At 37.6% G+C, this 19,618-nt stretch overlaps 2 protein-coding genes across 2 annotated transcripts; one reads left to right on the forward strand and one right to left on the reverse strand.

Moving 5' to 3' along the window:
* Positions 1–3,341: 3,341 nt before the first annotated feature.
* On the forward strand, positions 3,342–14,723 carry map2k1 (mitogen-activated protein kinase kinase 1). Its single transcript, XM_007556826.2, has 11 exons — positions 3,342–3,607; positions 8,430–8,640; positions 10,853–10,999; positions 11,140–11,217; positions 11,361–11,412; positions 12,327–12,451; positions 12,596–12,800; positions 12,896–12,960; positions 13,036–13,094; positions 13,206–13,251; positions 13,342–14,723. The coding sequence occupies exons 1-11, from the start codon at positions 3,525–3,527 to the stop codon at positions 13,453–13,455; spliced, it is 1,185 nt and encodes a 394-aa protein (XP_007556888.1). The 5' UTR covers positions 3,342–3,524; the 3' UTR covers positions 13,456–14,723.
* A 13-nt stretch (positions 14,724–14,736) lies between these two features.
* Positions 14,737–19,246, reverse strand: rpl4 (ribosomal protein L4). The gene is made up of 10 exons (XM_007556827.2): positions 19,170–19,246; positions 18,090–18,261; positions 17,618–17,724; positions 17,265–17,403; positions 16,878–17,002; positions 16,379–16,508; positions 16,021–16,177; positions 15,238–15,321; positions 14,939–15,059; positions 14,737–14,852 (listed from the first exon to the last, which is right to left on the reverse strand). Exons 1-10 carry the CDS (start codon positions 19,170–19,172, stop codon positions 14,784–14,786), a joined length of 1,107 nt encoding a protein of 368 aa, XP_007556889.1. The 5' UTR covers positions 19,173–19,246; the 3' UTR covers positions 14,737–14,783.
* Positions 19,247–19,618: the final 372 nt, after the last annotated feature.

Raw genomic sequence — 19,618 nt, forward strand, 5'->3', positions numbered from 1 at the left:
AAAAGAGAGCTGCATTTTCTTAAACTGAATTTGTTTCTCATCTTCAAGTTTCTCGTCTTGAAGCTGTTCTTCTGTCCTCAGTCCTTGCTCAGAAAGTTAATCCACAGGCATAGCTGTTTCATGCTGGGAGGTCGGAAAAGTCAAGTTTTGCAACTTACAAGGTCCCTGTCCACATGCTGGTGATAGGACACAACCAATCTTCCCTTATGTCAGTCCTAGTTTATGAAGAAAAAGATGATGTTGGTACCAAGATGCTTTCAGTAAACCAGGCACGGTTCTCTGGCCTTGTGTCTGTCAGGAGGAATCTGTAGAGACTGCCGAGCAGATTGTAAAAATGACAGCTGTTCTCGATTTCAGCCAGATATCTAATCTGCATGGCGGACTTCGACTGACAGCTAACACATCACTCCTTAAGGATGATACTTTTCAGAGGAGGCTGTGTTTAATTTCTCCACTGCTGGCAAATGGTTGAAGCAATCATGTCCACTTCTTCTTAATGTAGTCTTCCTTTCTTCTGGTGGTTTGTTTTAATGAGTCTCTACCAACAGCTTCAGATCTTAAAAGCAAAAAAAGAGTCACCCTGTTTGATTAAAAATGTAATTATATTTATATTTTTCCTTTTAAGGTGATACCCTGTAAGGTGATTTATGAACAAGATTATCCTTTTTATAGACATTAATTTTGCTCAGTTAACTTTGTGCCATAACTTAGGTAATTAATTAAGACAACACAATTATTATGACTAGCAAAATGCAGCTGCAGCCCAAAGGATTAGATTCTTAAGAGCAGACATTGCAGACTTTAAGCATTTAAACATTTGCAGAGGATGCTATTTATTTGCATTCTGTTTAACCACTGGTCAAGTGCCTGCGTTATCTTAAATATAAAACAGATTTGTTTTATATTTAACAAATATAAAACAAATCAAAGCATAGATTCTTTCTTACATCATGTTTGAGTTTGAACCTTCATCACCAATGTTAAGAGCCAAACGTCTTTCACATAATCAGTGAGGACAAAAAGTAAAGACCCAAGCAAATTGCTGAACCCTGAGTTGAATATATAAGACAAGATTATGTTGTGGTTGTGCTATGCCTTTCAAAAAGGATGTACTGATACATTTCAGATTTAAAGAAAAAATTGCTGTGTTGAATTTATATTTTACTGATTCCGTCCCCTTGAGTCTCACCATCTTTGCAACTGCAAGTGTTTTGTGGCATTTGCCTACCAGCTTTGTACATTTAATGACTGAAATGTTTAGAATCCTTCTTTGGAAAGTAGCTAAAGTTTAGTCAGACCTACTGGTGAACATACATTTATTTTCAAGTCTTATCATGATCTGTTGATAAGTCAAAATCCAGGTTTTAGGTCCTGGACTTTGACTGGGTCCTCCTAAAATATTCATATGCTTTTCATCTAAGCAATTTCCTAAACTCTGGCTGAGTTATCCTGAAAATTGATCCTTAATCAATTAACAAGCTTAAAGAAAAGCCTCGCCATAATATGTTCTTGCCATCACAATGTTATAACTTGTGGGCAGTGAGCAAAATAATGTGTCTTAAAAAAAAAAAAAATCACCCAAACTGCCTTAGCGGAAAGATCAAGAATGGATAGAATCTGCAGCCTCAACCTGAGACAGTTTATCACCTCAGATAGCATCAGCTGAGTACCATCCCTCCATCGGGTTCTGAAGACTTTGATTCTGTTGTCTATTTGGTTTTGAGTTCCTTGATTTTGGGTTCATTTTGCACTTTAGTGCGTTCTTGTGTTTAGTCTGCTGTTTAGTGATCTTTTTGCTCATCTCTGAGCTTCCCCAAACAAAGAGATCAAAACTGTGTCTGAAGGAACGTATTAAAAGGGAGAGAATATTGCAGTGGATGAAATCATATTCTGAATGCATAAAGATTTTGAACTGCAATAAATAAAACAGAAGCAGAGGATGTCCAGGATTTTTCACCAGCTGCCTGTAAGAGTGATGATGACATAAAATTGTAAAATGACTTTAAAATATTAAGTGAACCCACAGTCCAGTCAGTTGAATGTAAGAAATGGAAACATTTTAGCATAATGTGGAAGCAATAAAAAAAATAGAAATATAGTATGTCATTTCTGAAAATTTTCCTCTCAGTATTTGCCATTCTGACCCCTTTTTTTCTTTATTCATAAACTATTGCATCTTAATCAGACATCAGTGACACGCAACATCGCAAGTGGATTTCAAATGTGTCCACCCAAGTTTCCTAAAATAAGATATCTTCATATGCCTGGCTGGAGTGGATTAACTTTTGTTTGAATTGAGCTTGATTTCTTCTAAGGCTTTGGTAATTTTATGCATTGTGTGCTAACAGCTAGAAAAAGGAAAACTACCCTAGGCATAGTTGTTGAAATAATGAGCTGCACGTCAGCATGAAGAACGGTGAAGAGGCCAGGTGCCTGATTATTATTCAGATCTTAGGATAATTAAAATTATCATGAAGATCAAAGACCCTGAATTAAAAATGTCTGACTATTTTTTTTTTTATTATTTTTATTATTTTTGTTTTATTTCTGCTGCAGTGTTTGCTAAGTTAATGTTAACAGTGCACTCATTCAAACAAGCAGCCAGACACACTACACATATCATAGGATTTTGGAAGTACGACATGAAGAATACAAGAAGATAGATACGCACAACCAGAACGATAAATAAAAATGAAGCTAAGACAAACAAAGTTGAAAAATGACCCATATTTTATTATGTCATCATCAAGTCTGAAAAGGATGGTAAGAAATGTAAAAAAAAAGAAGTAAAAATAAGAAAAGTAGTAACGATCTTCAAACCTCACCTTTAGAAATGCTTTTAATCCTTCAACTCAAAGATGATTTTAATTTACTTACCTCAAAATGAAACAAAATCAAGTTCTTATGTAACATAAAGTGATTGAAAGATACTAATGTGTATCCCCATATTTATTTAAGCTTTCTTGTGGTGTTTAACGATTTCTTCAATGGCCATTTTACGATTCACTCCCGCAAATCATTTGAAGGGAAATGTTTCTGAGGAAACATGGGCTGGGAGATTATGAGTTTGTGCTCACAAGACAAATAGATATCAACATTTCTAAAACAGAATATAGGGAAAAAAAAAAAAAAAACAAACATCTGATCCAAAACAATTCTTGATTTTTTTTATGTGAAAAATTGTATGATTAATAATGTAACTAGAAACAAATTGAAGGCAAACTGTTGGTATGTTTTATATTGGAGAAAATCTCTGCTCTGATTTCAGAGGGATGACGGCAGTTTCAGACACAACCAGCAGAGGGAGCGCTGCACTTAGCTCTACCATGCTATCCGGAAGACCAGTGTAAATATTGTCGTGACGTTTATCCACCACCATCAGCTGCTTTGCCCCTGCAGCTTAAAACGGCAGTGATTTTTCCACCCTGAGATATCCACTTTGAGTCCATCCACGTCTCTTTTCGTTGCTCCTGTCTCTGATCCTCTGTATCTGTTTCCTGTCCCGCTTGATTCTTGTCCCTAACATGCAGAAAAGAAAGAAGCCAGAACCGATCCAGCTGAACCCGATTCCTGATGGAAACACTATCAACGGAACAGGAGCCTCAGAGTGAGTGTCCATCAATAATCTGCTGTTCATATTCAGATTCTCAGCTATGACCTAATTATGGGACAATCATGTCAGCAGGGAATTTGGCGTGTGTGTGTGTGTGTGTGTGTGTGTGTGTGTGTGTGTAGGTGGGTGTGTGTGTTTCAATCTGATTTTATTGATCTGCGCCTCCTGCAATTATCAGTTGAAATGTTTTAAATTTTTTAAAAGCCTAGCAAAAGTATTTCTAGAGCGCTTTTGTAAAATGGTCATACAGTCTACACATCTGGTGTCTGTCTTTAGTTGCACCTATTGATGAATTTTACACTTTGTTGATCTGCTTAATTGTAAAATATAACATTAAATGAGTTCAATTACAATCATTGTTAATTTAAAATGAATAAAACTAATAAATTTTTAAAATGTAGTTTTTGTTAGAGTTTTCAATAAATTTGACTTTTTTTTGTCTGAATTTGTAACAAAACAAATAAGACAAAGTAAAAGTATAAGAGAATTACAAAAACAAATTTCCAACCTTCTTCTGACCCAAAATATATAAAAGTTGCCTGGATTTATTTCCATTTACATGGGTGTTTGTTGAAAAAAAAGTGCCTTGAGTTAGTGCACAATTAAGCTTTCACAAGTATTTGTAACTAAAAAGCCAGGACTTTAATGATCTTTGTAGGAAGGAAATAAATTATGTGTTTTATAAATTTGCTGTCAATCATTTTAGAAAATTGTATTGGTATTATATGAACAGTTTACATGTAAAGTAAAAATATCCTATACAAAATTTAAAGTAGTAAATTAATAATCATAAAATCATCATTAGAATCAAGCATTAGATAATGTAAGTAAATAATGAAGTAAAAACTAATGCTAAAAAATGCTACTGATGCCACCTGTACTTCCATAGCACAATGACAGCAAAAACCGTTATTTTATCAGTAAAACTGTTAGAGCACTGACTTATCATCACTGTTATGAAGAGAAGGTTAGAAAAACATTTTTGATGGTGACCTTTGTTCTACTTTGTTCATACTTCTAGTTGTGGGTGGGGGGGAAACTGTTAAAAATATATTGTTTACCATTCCTTCCCAATGTAATCACCACTGTATGTAAACCACAGCTCTCCAGAGCCCTTTTTTACAGGAGCGTGCAGCTAAAGCAATATGCTAAATAACACATGTTTTAGTCTATGCACCTGTTTCTTTCTCACCACCTTTTGCCCAGACATAATAATGAAGAAATAAAACCTTTGTGACACAAAGCCCAGCTTTATCGCATGAGGAAAAAGCTTGTGTCAGTGCTGCTATGAACTGGTTCGACTGAGATGAATATTATGTAACATGTTTACTTACTGTGAGGCTGCTTCTGTAACATGTCATCCAGGGCAAAACATGTTATACTTCTATCATTAGACAAAACTTCTGGAGACAGAACTGCTGCATATGAGCTTTAGCCTGTCATTGTTAGAACCTGCAGATGATAATGTGGTGTTTGGCGCGAGGCTGTTAACATTCCTGCTACTGTGGACAAGCTGCAACAGGATGAAGGGCAGTAAACCCTGAAGAGGAACCCTGAAAGTGTGGAATCTCTTCATCCAGGACTCTATCACACAGTATAAACCTCACACTGACAGTCTGTTGCAGACTGGTGTTATTCTGTCACTCTCACTGTTAGAAACAGCTGTGCAACAAAAGAATCAAAAGCTACAGGTTTCAGCATCATCCACTGCTGCATAACCAGAAATCAAACCAGTAAGGTCAAACACCTGAACTTCAACTTTAAAATATCTGTCGAAATCTACCAATAATTGCTTGTCTACTTTAGTGTTTACTGCTGATCAGCTTCATTCTTGTGCCACGCACAACTCCCCAAAAACACATATGAAAAATGATCAGTTTTCCCCTTCAGTTCTTTAAAAACTAAATTCTATGCTGCTTTATTGTCTCATTTTTTAGTGAATAGAAATACACCACTGCAGAGTATCTTTACATTTTCCTTGAAACGAAATATGAGAAACTTTTATGCGTAAAATTGGGACTCTCTTTATGTGCGATCTTGCCAATAGCAATAGATGTGCTGGAAATGAAAATCAGATGTCTGCTGTTAACAGGACTTTAGAAGATTATTGGGGCAAATAATTTACTATTTAATAACCTCATGCAGAATTCAATTTGGCTTTACCACCTGGTTTTTGTCTCGGCAGACAAACTCGTAAAAAGAAAAAAAAAATTGTTAGAATATTATGATGGCTCAAATTTGTGTATTTAAAGTACAGAAAATTACTTTTCTAAAAGTTTAAACGTTTTTTTTTTTTTTGTATACATAATATACCGTATCTATTCGCAGCATCAGAATTGTGGTTGCAATAACTACAGTTTTGAATGTGTCCTTGTTTAAAAACATGCATTTCAAAACATAAGCACATTGCTGTGGATGATTTGGAACACCACAGTCAGCAAATATAATGGTGGTAAATAAGCTTAATTCAATGACGAGCCTCTTCCCAGAAACCAGACCATTACAGCATGGTGAAAAAAACAGGACTGCCCATTTTCTAGTCGGCCAGAAGCTTTCACAGTGTGAAATGGCTGTCGGTTCCTGCTGCTGCACACTCAGAGACCCACTTTATGTTTAAGCCAAGAATGCAATATTAAAGCAGGAGAGATGATAGCAAATCAAAAGGTGTCCAGAGTAGTGTTATCTAACCAAATCTTGGAAATCTCATGACAATATGTATTATAATTTATAATTTGGAGTAGTTTCTCGGGTTTATTATTCATAGTGAGGTTAATTTTTCATGTTTTTCTTTGCATATTTTGCAATAAAGTCAATGCTCAGAACTCCCTAGATGGCACGCCACCGTTTTCTGAAATAAGTTTTATTCTGTTAAAACAAGTGCAGAATAAAACTTGTTTTAAACTACCTACTACCATCTACCATTCAGAAGATTACATACACTTCTTATCAGTATATCATATTACGGGGTTTTTCAATATTTTTCTAAGGTGGAATAAAAATGTAACATACATAACACTATCCTGGGACAGTGCTACATTTTTTGTTTCAGCCTTGAATTTTCTGTTTCGCTCATTTGAGTTAAATTGTGACATGAAATGAAACGAAATTGGTTTAGATGATTACAAACAATCCAGGAACCTCGGAAACCTAAGTCCATCATATGCTGGACAATCTGTGACTGCAGTGTCACGGTTTGCCCTGATAAAATAAGTCAAATGTTTTATGGTCAAATGAGACTAAGATATTTAATCGCAGAACAAGAATAATGTCCAGAGGAGTCAAACGGACGTTTTTAGACATAAGAACATTGTGCAAGTTGTCAAGTGTGATGGTGGCAGAATAATGCTGAGGGTCTGTTCCATAATAATGAAACAGACCCTCAGCATTGACCTGCCAGTCATACATTTTTTAGTTGTCCTCAAATCATTACCGAAATGTTCAAAACAGTTGTTTAAGCAAGACAAAAATGCCAAAATATCAGAACTGGATTTGGAGTAGATTGAACATTTGTGAACTGTGCTTTAAAGCCTAGTTTGTGCCTCAAAATAAACCAGCTCTAATGAAGAGTGGTCAAATTCTACCAGAATTTGCAAGAAGCTTGTTAATGTCTACCAAAAGTGTTTGAATGACTGTGTGAATAATTCTGTCCATCTGGATATCAGAAAAAAAAATCTAAAAATGTTTTCCACCAAAATTCTTTTAGGTTGTGTCATTATTTCTCTCTGAAAAAGAAGAGTTTAGGTAAACCAGCTGGGAATGTAAACACTGCACTCAAGTATATGTAACGTTGTCCAACAGGTGTACCTTCTCTAAACGGGAAAAAAAGGCATGTCATCTTATCTACAGAGATCTTTGAGACAACTTGCAGAAACATAGTTCTCCTTTGCTTGATATTCTTGCTGGATGTCCTTGGATGTTGCGTGGACGGCAAACAAAAGCCAGCTTCCGCCTGAACCTGAAGGTGTGGGGGGTGGGGGGGGTAAACTACACATCTTGAATGGAGTGTGTTCCAGGCTGCTGCTGTTCTCAGTGTCTCCCCGCCTCCTCCACCTCCAGCTCTTGTGAAACGAACAAACGCCCACACCACCCACATCCAGCCGAAACACGGCACCTTGTCTCCATGGATATGCAGTTCCACTATCAAAAAATAAAAGCACTTAACCCTCTCTGTGCTGCATGGGGCTGAGTGGAGAGGAGCGTGTGCTTCTCTCCTCCAGCTGCTCTCCAGCGACTCGTGATTTACTTAGTGCAAAGAAAAAAAAAAGAAGAGTTCAATCATCGCTGAGCTTAATGAAAAGCGTCCCGTCTCTACTTCAGTGTTCTTTCATGCAGATTGGGAGCTTTGTCTGTGCAAATGACCAGGCTAGAGGTGATTTCTGCTTTTGTTGAGGATGAAAATGCATCATTCTGCTTATTTAACTTTTATTTAAAAAAATAAATAAATAAAAAATATACAAAATAAATTTTATCTCACAATTAACTGATTAATGCACTGCGTTATTGGGGTTTCATGTGATAGACCACTAAACCTGTAACCAACGTTTTGGCCTTTATGCAAAACATAACACTGCACACCACCCTGAACACACCATTCTCACTGTGTGTGAAACATGGTGGTGGCAGCATGATGCTTTAAAGATATTTATTTTTTGCTGGATCTTACATAAGTGTAATTAAGATATTGGAAAGGTCATTAGAGTTAAAATGCCCTCATTTTAATTAGAACATTGCATAAATGCATTTGAGTATTTTTATTGGAGGAAATCACAGATTACGCAAACTGGTGATTTTGTTTTGTTTTTTGTTTGTTTTTTAGAACAAACTTGGAGGCTTTGCAGAAAAAGCTGGAGGAGCTTGAGCTGGACGAGCAGCAACGAAAACGCTTGGAGGCCTTCCTGACACAGAAGCAGAAAGTGGGAGAGCTGAAGGATGATGACTTTGAGAAGATCTGCGAGCTCGGCGCAGGCAACGGAGGCGTCGTTTTTAAAGTCTCACATCGACCATCCGGTCTGATTATGGCCAGGAAGGTGAGCTGCTGCGTGTGTAGTGTCAGTGAAGAGGCTGTTTGCTTGAACACTGAACTTAATTTCCAAGAAATGTGCCCAAAAAAAAAAAAAAAAAAAACTCTTCAGGTTTCTTCTTTTATAGCAACTCAGCACATGCAAAATGAGTTAACAAAAACATGGATTAGAATGCACTAGTGATTTTCTTTGTCATCACAAAGGAAGTTATTATAATATTATGGTAGGAAAAACTTTCCTTCTACGTGCATTCTGCTTAGATACCCTGTTAGAGATCAGTGCATGTGTAAAAAAAAACATATTTCAACATAACTATTTAATCTTTTTAAATCTTCTAAAATTGAGTTTCCATTACTTGAAGCTGATGTTTTGACTCCAAAAAAAGCAGAGCACATGATTTCTCTCTTAGCATCGTGTTCTGCTGCGTGTCCTTGGGCATTGTGTGGAAGCAAACACTTTTCTGGCCTGTTGCATAAGAACAGTGCTTGTTTTCTCCAGCACCTTTAGTGGGGTGGGCTCCTCATGCACAGTACTTCACTAAACTATTCATACCTCTCAAACCTTTTAATGTTTTGTCATTGTAACACAGATAGAGCATAATTGAGAACTAAAATGAGATGATACATGCTTTAACATGTTTTTATAGATAAGAAATGTAGCCATTGATCCACCTTCTGATGCCGTTTTTTGGTGTCTGTGTCTAGCAGTTCTGAAAAGACTGTGATTTTTGCTAACTAGCTAAAATTCAGTCAGATTGGCTGGAGAGCCTGTGTGCGCAACAACTTTTACCCTGTTCTAATGCCTAAATATACGGTTGAGAAAAGTCGAGCTCATCCCACTTCCCCATGCTGGAGATTTTAGTTTAATAATAACAATGAATAAAGTTACCTTTAAAATTGAGTACACAGGTGACATCCAGACCCAACAGTAGAGTCAGACTGTATAAAATTAATCTGGTTGTGTGTGTTGTTATTGTGTCCTGCAAACTTTGTTTTAATTCTACTCTTTTTCTATTTAATCATAAAAAAATCATAGTCAGGCAGAAAGAGAGTCATGGAACAGGAAGAGCAGGTTTTCTGAAGAAAGGGGAAGTTTCCAGCCTGCAGTGAATAAAAATAGTTCAGATTACTTATTTCAAAGCATTAAAGGTTTAAAGAATAAAATCTAAACATTTTGAGTAATTGGATAAAAAGGATTTTTATGTTTTTTATGGCTAATTCACAGGGTGAAAAAGGGTGGGACATCTGGAGGCAGAGGTCGTTAGAAACCAGGCTAGTCTTTCTCGCGTCCAGCTTAAACAGAATGTCCTCTATATTCTCATCTGTACTAATACTCAGGAGTTAGAGGCTTCTCGGACCTGTTAGACGGAGAGCTGGGAAGCACATCTCCCTCCTATCAGAAGGGGAAGTAGAGAGAAGAGCGGAGGGGGATGTTGCGCAACAACAATACTTTGATCGATAACGTTCCATAGCAGTTTTGGCTGCATGTTTATTTTTGCCACTGTTGCATGAACACTTCTTATTAGACATCTTATTAATATTTGTTCCATCAGCAGTTTTTCACAATTGAGTAGTGGACCTTCAGCTCCTCCAGAATTATAATGGCCTTCTTGGCCGCTTCTCTGATTGATGCTCTCCTTGTCCTGCCTTTCAAACTTTTTGATGTGGTTTTAGAACCAAAGCCTGACCCATTTGACGTGGTTTTTGACTTAATGACGAAGTTTGTTCACTAATGTTCCCTAACAAAATTCTGAGACATTCACAGAACACCTGCATTTACCCGAGTGTGGATATTTACCAATGAAGTTGTACTGGATTTTATTTGGGTTGTCGGAGAAAAGGGAGCTACAATGAATGCCCAACGCATATTTCAAGTGTTTACCTGGGAATAGGTAAAAACCAGGAATAGTCATTCACTTAACTATCATGCTCTACTTTGGTCTACTAAATAAAATCCCCATAATATACACGTAGATTTGAGGTTGTAATTTCACAAAATTTGAGAAAAACTCAAGAGTTATTTGGATTTTTGCTAGCCACTGTACTAGAAGCTACTTTTTGCACATCAAGTATCAGGAAAAATAAAAAAATACAAGGCTTTGTGAGGTAAACACAGGAGTTGAGACAAATATGCATCCAAAAATCCAAAATGAAGTTTTGTAATGCTTTTTCTTTTTTTTTTTTTTTACATCTAACTAAAATTGTGCCCTCTGTTCCAGCTGATCCACCTGGAGATTAAGCCAGCCATCAGGAACCAGATTATCCGGGAGCTGCAGGTGCTACATGAGTGTAACTCTCCGTACATAGTGGGCTTCTATGGTGCATTTTACAGCGATGGAGAAATCAGCATCTGCATGGAGCACATGGTACTTTTTTTTTCCCGCAGACCGCTCTTGCACGTTTATTTCAACTTTTATCCCAGTTGAAATGCTAGTAATCTATAACTGCTGATCTCTCTGTCTCAAATGAACGGTCTCCATTTTTTTCTCTTTCTTTGTGGCTTCAGGATGGTGGCTCTCTAGACCAGTCACTGAAGAAAGCAGGCAAAATCCCAGAGGAGATTCTTGGCAAAGTCAGCATTGCTGTGGGTAGTACCAACACCTCTCCCACCAATTTTATCCATATTAAGTCTATGAAAAACTGTTTCCCTCTGCACCAAAAAGAAGATTTATGTTGCAACACTAAGTAATTTGTTATTGCGCTGACAGTCCAAAATGTATCTTACAGGTCATCAAAGGTCTTTCCTACCTGCGTGAGAAGCACAAGATCATGCATAGAGGTTTGTTTTAATTCCTGAACAAAGTTTTACAAAGGCAATGTTTGTTGGAAAAGAGAGATTTTTTTTTTATTCCGTTCCGAAACCTAAGATCTCTTTTGAATTTTATGCCAGAAAAATCTTTGAATAAATTGGGCCAAATGCTTAGGAAAAACTAGAAGAAGAAAAAAAAACAAAAAAAAACATCTCACATTCTCATTTTGGAAAACAAGTGAGAAACGTGTTAGTGTGTTAATTCAATGATCAAAGGCGCTGAACGTGGAAAGCGAAAAAGAGTCACTGTTTTATGGAATACGGGGTTCCAAGACGTCAAATTCAAATTTCTGAAGTTAAGTTATAAAGTAAATACAACGGTTCATAATTTATGGATGGATGGAAACAAACAAAGAGGAGGTGAGGACAAATGGATGGATAGATTTGTAGACACAGTGAGAGAGTTCAGAAAATTTGGAAAAAACTAGTTTTCCATTTGCTGTTTTCTTTTTCCCTATCTGGAAAATGATTGGATCAGATTCCTTACTTTTAGACTCTGTAGAAATCCTGGTAATAAAAAATATTCTTTACTCAGAATGCATAAAATAATAGTGCATGATCTCACTTGAAGTTTGAGGGAAACCATGCCATGGTTTAGATATTTCTTGTCTAATCCTGAGGGTTTTTTCTTGTATTATTTGTATTTTTAATTAGGGCTCTTTTAACATGCAGTAATGATATAATTATGTTTGATCTTGTAAACGGCATGATTGCTATGGCGCGATCACAGGGGACTGAGTAAAGTTAAACACTGGGGAAGCTCAAATTACAAAACAAAACAGCATTCCACGTAGATTATCAATTAAAAATCATCCTGCATGAGTTTATTCTGGGCTGCCTGTTCTTTGCCATTGATAACTATGTACTGTGGATGGATCTCTCAGATGTCAAGCCTTCTAACATCCTGGTGAATTCCCGCGGTGAGATCAAGCTGTGTGACTTTGGAGTGAGCGGACAGCTCATAGACTCCATGGCCAACTCCTTTGTGGGAACTCGCTCTTACATGTCGGTGAGCTCAGCACACAAATAACATATATATATGTAAACTGCTCCACCAGAACATATTCCTTGAAGCAGATATCTTCACAATACAAGTTAATGCGTAGTCACTAATCTCCGTAATAACTGATTAAATCTGACGCGCGTTGTGCAGCCAGAGCGTCTGCAGGGAACGCATTACTCTGTTCAGTCAGACATCTGGAGTATGGGTCTGTCTTTGGTGGAAATGGCCATCGGACGCTTCCCCATCCCTCCACCTGATTCCAAGGAACTGGAGCAGATCTTTGGGTTTCCAGTGGAAGGGGAGGCAGCCTCCAGCGAGTCCCCCAAACCGTGCCCCCCTGGACGTACGGGCAGCTGTAAGTGTGACACAGCACAGCAGCTCCTAAAGGGTCTTTGAATGTCCTTCACTGTTAACTCTTATCTTGATCCATTCATTTATTTTCCTGCTTAGCGTACGGACCAAACAGCAGACCACCAATGGCTATATTTGAACTACTCGATTACATAGTCAATGAGGTGAGTTTGTCTGCCGTATTTAGTGTTATATCATATCCATCGTGCTAACTTCATTTGTTTTACTTCCATCTTTAGCCCCCACCAAAGCTCCCTGCGATATTTAGTGCCGAATTCCAGGAGTTTGTGAATAAATGGTATGTAAGAAAGAATTTTCTTTACACTTTCTGCTATGAAAAGCAACACACTTGACACATCTCAGAAAAAGCTCTGCTGGAAAGCATGATTTTCTTTCCCTTTTGTTGCAGCCTGATTAAGAATCCTGCAGAGAGAGCAGACTTGAAGCAGCTGATGGTAATTACGACTCCAACTTATGCATCTCATATGAAATTCAGAAATTATGACAAAGTTCATTTCCATTATTTTTACACGCTCCATTTTCAGGTGCACCCTTTTATCAAACAATCCGAGGCAGAAGAGGTGGACTTTGCCGGCTGGCTCTGCAGCACCATCGGACTCAGTCAGCCTGCGACACCCACCCATGGCACCAGCATGTGAGACTGTCGACTGCAAAGCCATAACCAGAGCAATCAAAAAGACGTTTTGGTTGATTTTTATTATTGCTAAGTGTTTCTCCAAAGCAAGCAATGTGTTGATCTTACAGGTGCATCTCAATAAATTCAGAGATTATGAAAAGTTAATCTCCATTATTTAAGTCATAAAGTGAAACTCACTCATTACACAGAGGAACATGTTTAAATACTTAATTCTGACGTTTATGGATTACAGCTGATAAAAACCCCAAATTATGTTAATCAAAAAACTGAATGCAAGACAAGAGCATGTCTATGCACCATTCAGTATGCACTCTTAACACTTGAAGAGCTTTTCGTACAGAAAAGCTCCATTTATGTGGCATGGGATGGAGGTGATCTGCATGAGGCTCTAAAGAGGGTTCCTCTTCTAGGTTTTCCAAGGCAAGTAAAAATACATTATAATTGTATTAGGGAATTGAAGCCGCTCCTCCTGACTGATTTCCAAATGAGATGCAAACTTTACTTCCCTCTAAAGATATGACTTTTGAGTCCAGTCCTTTTCCTTTTTATTCCATCTGTGTGGAGGCTTGTGGCTCCAGCTGCGGTCCACACCTTGTTAATTTCCCACATGCCCTTCCCTTCTTTTCATTTTACTTTTTATGAATTTGCTTGAAACTGGCACTTTGAATAGCCGGTAACTTCAGAAATTCAATCCCTTTATAGTCCAATATGCTTTATTTTCTACAAACTTTAAATGTATCATGTATAATGAATCGAGTTTCACTGTAAATGTTGAAATAAGCATTCATAACATTTTGAGATGCACCTGTATATCAACTGTACAAACTTACATACAGAATTAAATTGTGTACTAGACAGCTGTTTAGGTCACCGTAGGAGACCTTATTGAAAAGCCATCTTTTTGTAACAATACAGATATGTAAAAATACTGCTGCTAAACCTCTGCACTCAACATTCCTCTTCAATCATATATAATGCAGCCTTTCTGCCAGAGAAATGTGCAGAATTGGTATGATTAAGCCTTTTGAATGGAAGCAATGTTTCAAGGTCTAAGGTCAGTCACACCTGGGCTAAAGGGTCACATCCTACTTCTGTATGCATGGACAATCATTTCCCAGAAAAAGTCATGAAATCATCTTGGCCAACTTGTGTATTTTTAAAACTCTTAATGCTGATGTCCTGATTTATTGTGCATCTCTTGCTCTTCATCCACTCCACAAGGCTTTGTTGGCTTTTGTGATATTTATCTTGTGAATTAAATAGTTTAAATAAAACTTCTGACTCGTATTTGAAACTGATTTATTTTACTGAACTCCAGTCTGTTTAGATTTATGCCTTGGGTTTAGCAGGGGCCTTCTTTGCAGGCCTCTTCTTGGGCTTCAGCATCTTAGCCTTGATCTGTGAAGACAAGATAATCAGTCAACCTCAGTTGGTTTATAATATTCCTCCCATCTCCAGAAGATTTTAAACCACTAGGTACTTACGGCAGGGTCGTGCTTCAGGATGGCATGACGTCTTGCTGTCTTGGCGTAAGGGTTCAGTTTGAGCATTATCTTCAAATTCTTCAGAGGATTCTTCTTCAGCACTCTGCGTTTGATCTTCTTGCTGCAATGGGAGAAGTAAAAGGTTAATTTGACTTATAAATGCAACAGAGGATTTATAACTTTTTTGATATGCTCAGGACTTCCAAAATAATCAGGGGTCAGAAACACGGACCAGAAGTGGGAGATCATCATAGCCAAGACAAGGTTACAAACAACAAAAAAAACTACAAAGTACATACTTAGGAGCACGAAGTGCTTTCTGGATCTCCTCACTCTTCAAAATCCTGCTCAGATCTGTGTTTGTCATCTTGTGCATTGGGAGCCTGAAAGCAAGAAGCACCAATAATTAAAACCAACAAAAAACACCACATCTGAAGGATAAGTTTCATTTTGAACCAACTCAGAACTTCAGCAAATATCACAGAGTTCAAAAACACGGACCATGAAGTGGAAGCTCATCACTGAGATACATGTGGAAAACATATACTGCTGTACAGGTGCACACCACTAAATTAGAATATGGAAAAGTTCATTTCAGGAATTAAATTCAAAAAGTGAGTTATGTAAAATATATTGGTCAGTTGGCCTTTTTTCATTATCCCAGGTTACTGCTAATGAAAACCCAAATTGCGTTTTTTTTCAATTTTTCAATTAAACCAATAAAGGTTTAATTCAGAAATGTCACTCTACTGATAAACTCATTGTACATTTGTTGCTTAAGGAAAGGAAAAGACCATTTGCTGGACAGGAGTCAGGTCAGCAGTGGTCGACATCACTGTGTAGGCCATAATTTCTTATGAAGTAGTCTTGAGTCTTGTAAATATTAAACTTTACAAACTGAATTCAGGGTTTTCTTTAGCTTTAAGCGAAAGTCATTAAAATTAACTGAAGTAAACTATTTCACTCTCACTGTGTAAAAGAGTTTAACTTTTTGAATGAAATCACTGAAAAACTTTTCAAATAATTCTCTATTACGGACATGCACCTGTAAGATGTGATGTTTTTTTTTTTTTAACACTCACTTGTAGTCCTTCTTGAGAGAGGCTGTTTTACGCCAGGTGCCGTACAGCTCATCCAGCTTGCGGAAAGCGCTTTCGGTCCAGATGCAGAACCGTCCGACGTGACCACCAGGAGCGAGCCTCAGAAGGTTCAGCTGGTTCACGTTCTGCAGAGTGATGCCTAGAAAAAAGGGGGAATAAGTACATTTATTTTCAAAAATGGATGGTTCACAGGATTAAGAATAATATTCCAAATTAATTTATAGTCATAACACAGAGGTGCACAAAAAATATTTAATCACCATTGCCAACTACTTTTATTTAAACACCTGAAACAAGTGAATCTGAAAACAGTCTCTGTGGTAAATGCAGTAAAACTCACCTGGAATATTCCTGAAGGCTTTGGTTAAACCAGCGTCTTGGTTGTAGACGATACACGGACCTTTGCGCTGGATACGCCTGCGGTTCCTCATCTTGCCCTTACCAGCACGCATGCGCTGAGAGGCATAGACCTACGAACAACATTTATGTTAATTAAGACAAATACAGATGCCAAAAACATGTTAAAAAAAATTCGGAGATAAACAAGTATAAAATATCAATTTTAAAAAATTTTAATACTGCATGTAATATTCACTTTTGGCTCAATGTCACATGAAATATTAACACCTTCTCTAATGTATATTAGTTCTATTATTTTGAGAAATTTGTGTACTTACTTCTACAGAACAATTAATCAAGGAGAAACATTTGTAGCATTAACTCAGCTCTCCAATAACTCAATCACTATATTTTCACATTCTAAGCACACCGACACATTTAACATCTAGGACCACCAACTGGCAGGAAAATGCATTTCTCTAATTTCAGATTTAGTTTACCTTCTTGATATCGTTCCAGGCTTTAAGCTTCTTCAGCAGTAGCACGGCCTCCTTGGTCTTCTTGTAGCCCTCAACTTTGTCTTCGACCACCAGCGGGACTTCGGGGATTTCCTCAATGCGGTGTCCTGACCATCAAAAGTTTTATGTAATTGAAGGACATGCAAGTAACAACTGCTGCAGTGACTTAACACCTGAACTTGCTCAGAGTTTATCACTCATCAATAACCTGTGATGGCTTAATGACAGCAGGCAACTGTCACCATTCACAAGATCAGACGCAAATTACACCATCATAGCAAGGTAACTGTTCAGCAAAGACAATCTGACCTAGCTAAAAAAAAATAAAGCTGTTACTCTTCTGGACATTTTTATTTTTGGGAAACTTACCCTTGGACATCACAAGTGCAGGAATGGCAGAAGCAGCCAGGGCAGAGCAGATGGCGTAACGCTTCTGGGGGGTGTTGATCCTGCGGTGCCAACGGCGCCAAGTTTTAGTGGGGGCAAACATGCGACCACCACGACACATCTAGGTCCAAGTCAAGAATCGTCCACCACTAAAGTAAATATTAACCCTTCTAATACCTGCTCAGACTCAATGTTCACCAGTCGTCTGTGCCAGCATATGACAGCAGGCATACCGTCACTGACCACAGAGTCAGACGCAAATTACACCATCACAGCAAGGCCGGATTTAGCTGTTAAAGGCATGAAAACAACAAATGGACTCAAAACAAGGATACGTTTCCAAAAGCTCCCTGGCCAGAGCGGTGAGTACCACCACCTCTCACACGAGGGATACGGGCCACAGCTCTTCCTGTTCCCCAGGACTCAGCACTTGTCTGGTGGCCTGAAAGATTCAATATAAGCACAGTTACAAATTATGGTAGCAGCAGCCACTTTATGGTCAAAGCTAGATTAGCTCAGATTCACAACTGTATCATTTTACAAAAAAAAATTGTTGTTTTGATATTTTGACTGAATTTGAACTCAACCTGCAATTTCAAAGTAGTTTTTATGTTCTACTCAGTTTGGTATAACCAAATACAATACACCAGCAGGAGAATGTTGTCATGTTTCCCAAAGTCCAAATCAAAAGCAGACTAGCAACCAATGGAAAATGGTCACAGCAAATTACTGATAAAAGTTGCTGCTTAAATTTGAGTTTTCTAGAATCATCATCAAATGTATAACATCAAATGTACAATGACTCACCTGCCAGCTCGCTGACTGCATATGGCTGGCGGTTGTTTTTGCGCATGTTGGTGTGCACAAAATTCACAACATCAGGGCGAATGGGGGCCCTGAAGACAGCAGGCATGACTACATTTTTGCCTGACGATTCTCCTTTGTCGGAAAACACCGAGATGAGGGGTCGGGCACAGGCCTGAGAATGTAAAAACAAAATTTTCTGTGAAATGCACATCAGATGATCACACATTAAACTGCACAAGTGTTTTCTTACTGGCACTCCCCCCCTTCCTTCAACAACGTATCAAAACGTCTAATTTTCAAATACACTGATGAAAACTGAGCTTCCATCAAAAAAATAAATACAATTCTATTACAGAATTTAATTTAGCTTTTTAAACAAATATTCAAATTAGGTTAATATTCTGATTCATGCCACAATGTTCTTCACTAGTGGTGTTGTGGTGAAAATACAAAGTGGAATACTAACCAACTTGAACTGGCAGGATATAGTAGTGTTAGAAGTGAATTAATTACTTAGGCTAATTGTTGATTGCTAACCTGGGTTTGAGCTTTTCACACACAATCACACATTTTACCGTGATTAAGTCATAGTGAATGGGTTTATGCCACTTCACATAAACCCATTTATTTTCGACATAGCTGTAGAAAATGCCAGTTAATGTAAATTATCCTGAATTAAGTTATCTTACCGACACTGGATGACACTTAAGCAAATTGTTCACGTGACATTGTAAAATCCTGAGTTACCTTGAACATACACTAAGAACTATTAAGATTGTATGTAGTTAGCAACTATTGAGACAAACTCAAGGAATAGTCACCAGTATTACACTCAAAGTCAGTTTAATACAACAATCGCTGCTGCAACAGACAACACGTGTAACTCGGACTAACCAGTCGTCTAAAATGGCTCCTCGTGTTAGCTTCCTAGTGACTAGCATTCAATTATGCGATCAGATTTATCTAAATATTAGCTTCTTTACCAGACAAACTTCCAAACAGTTAGCAAAATACGTAAAACATGCTAGAAATACACATGTTCTGCACCATATATATTGTAACATGTCAGTGATTTCTCACCATTTTCAACAGTTTTTTTCGGCTCGCCGGGAACCACACTCCTCACGGTATGGCGGCCACAGTAAAAAGGAAGTTGGTAACTCAACCCTGATCATATATGCCTCCGCCTCTGAGAACAAGACTTCCGCTAAAACTATTTCGGCTGCTGCTGGGTTTTAAATATTTTAGGATACCCGATGAGAGTATAAAATTTATAGAAAAAAATTACTAGATATGTTAAATTACAAAACAATCATCAAGGAAAGGATTGTTTTTTTCTTGAAGTAGGGACTAATTTCTTTACACAATGTTGGCGCAGTGTCTTGCAGCGTAAACGGAAGTGTCGAACTACTTTACTCTTTTCAATTTTTCTCAAATAAAAATAATATAAAACAAATATATATATTTACATACTGTGTGTATGTGAGAAAAAGAAGTGCAAAGTCCAGAGACCAATTATTTTTTTTAGT

The sequence above is a fragment of the Poecilia formosa genome, unplaced genomic scaffold (assembly GCF_000485575.1).
Source record: "Poecilia formosa unplaced genomic scaffold, Poecilia_formosa-5.1.2 Scaffold81, whole genome shotgun sequence".
In the NCBI taxonomy this organism is placed as follows: Eukaryota; Metazoa; Chordata; class Actinopteri; order Cyprinodontiformes; family Poeciliidae; genus Poecilia; species Poecilia formosa.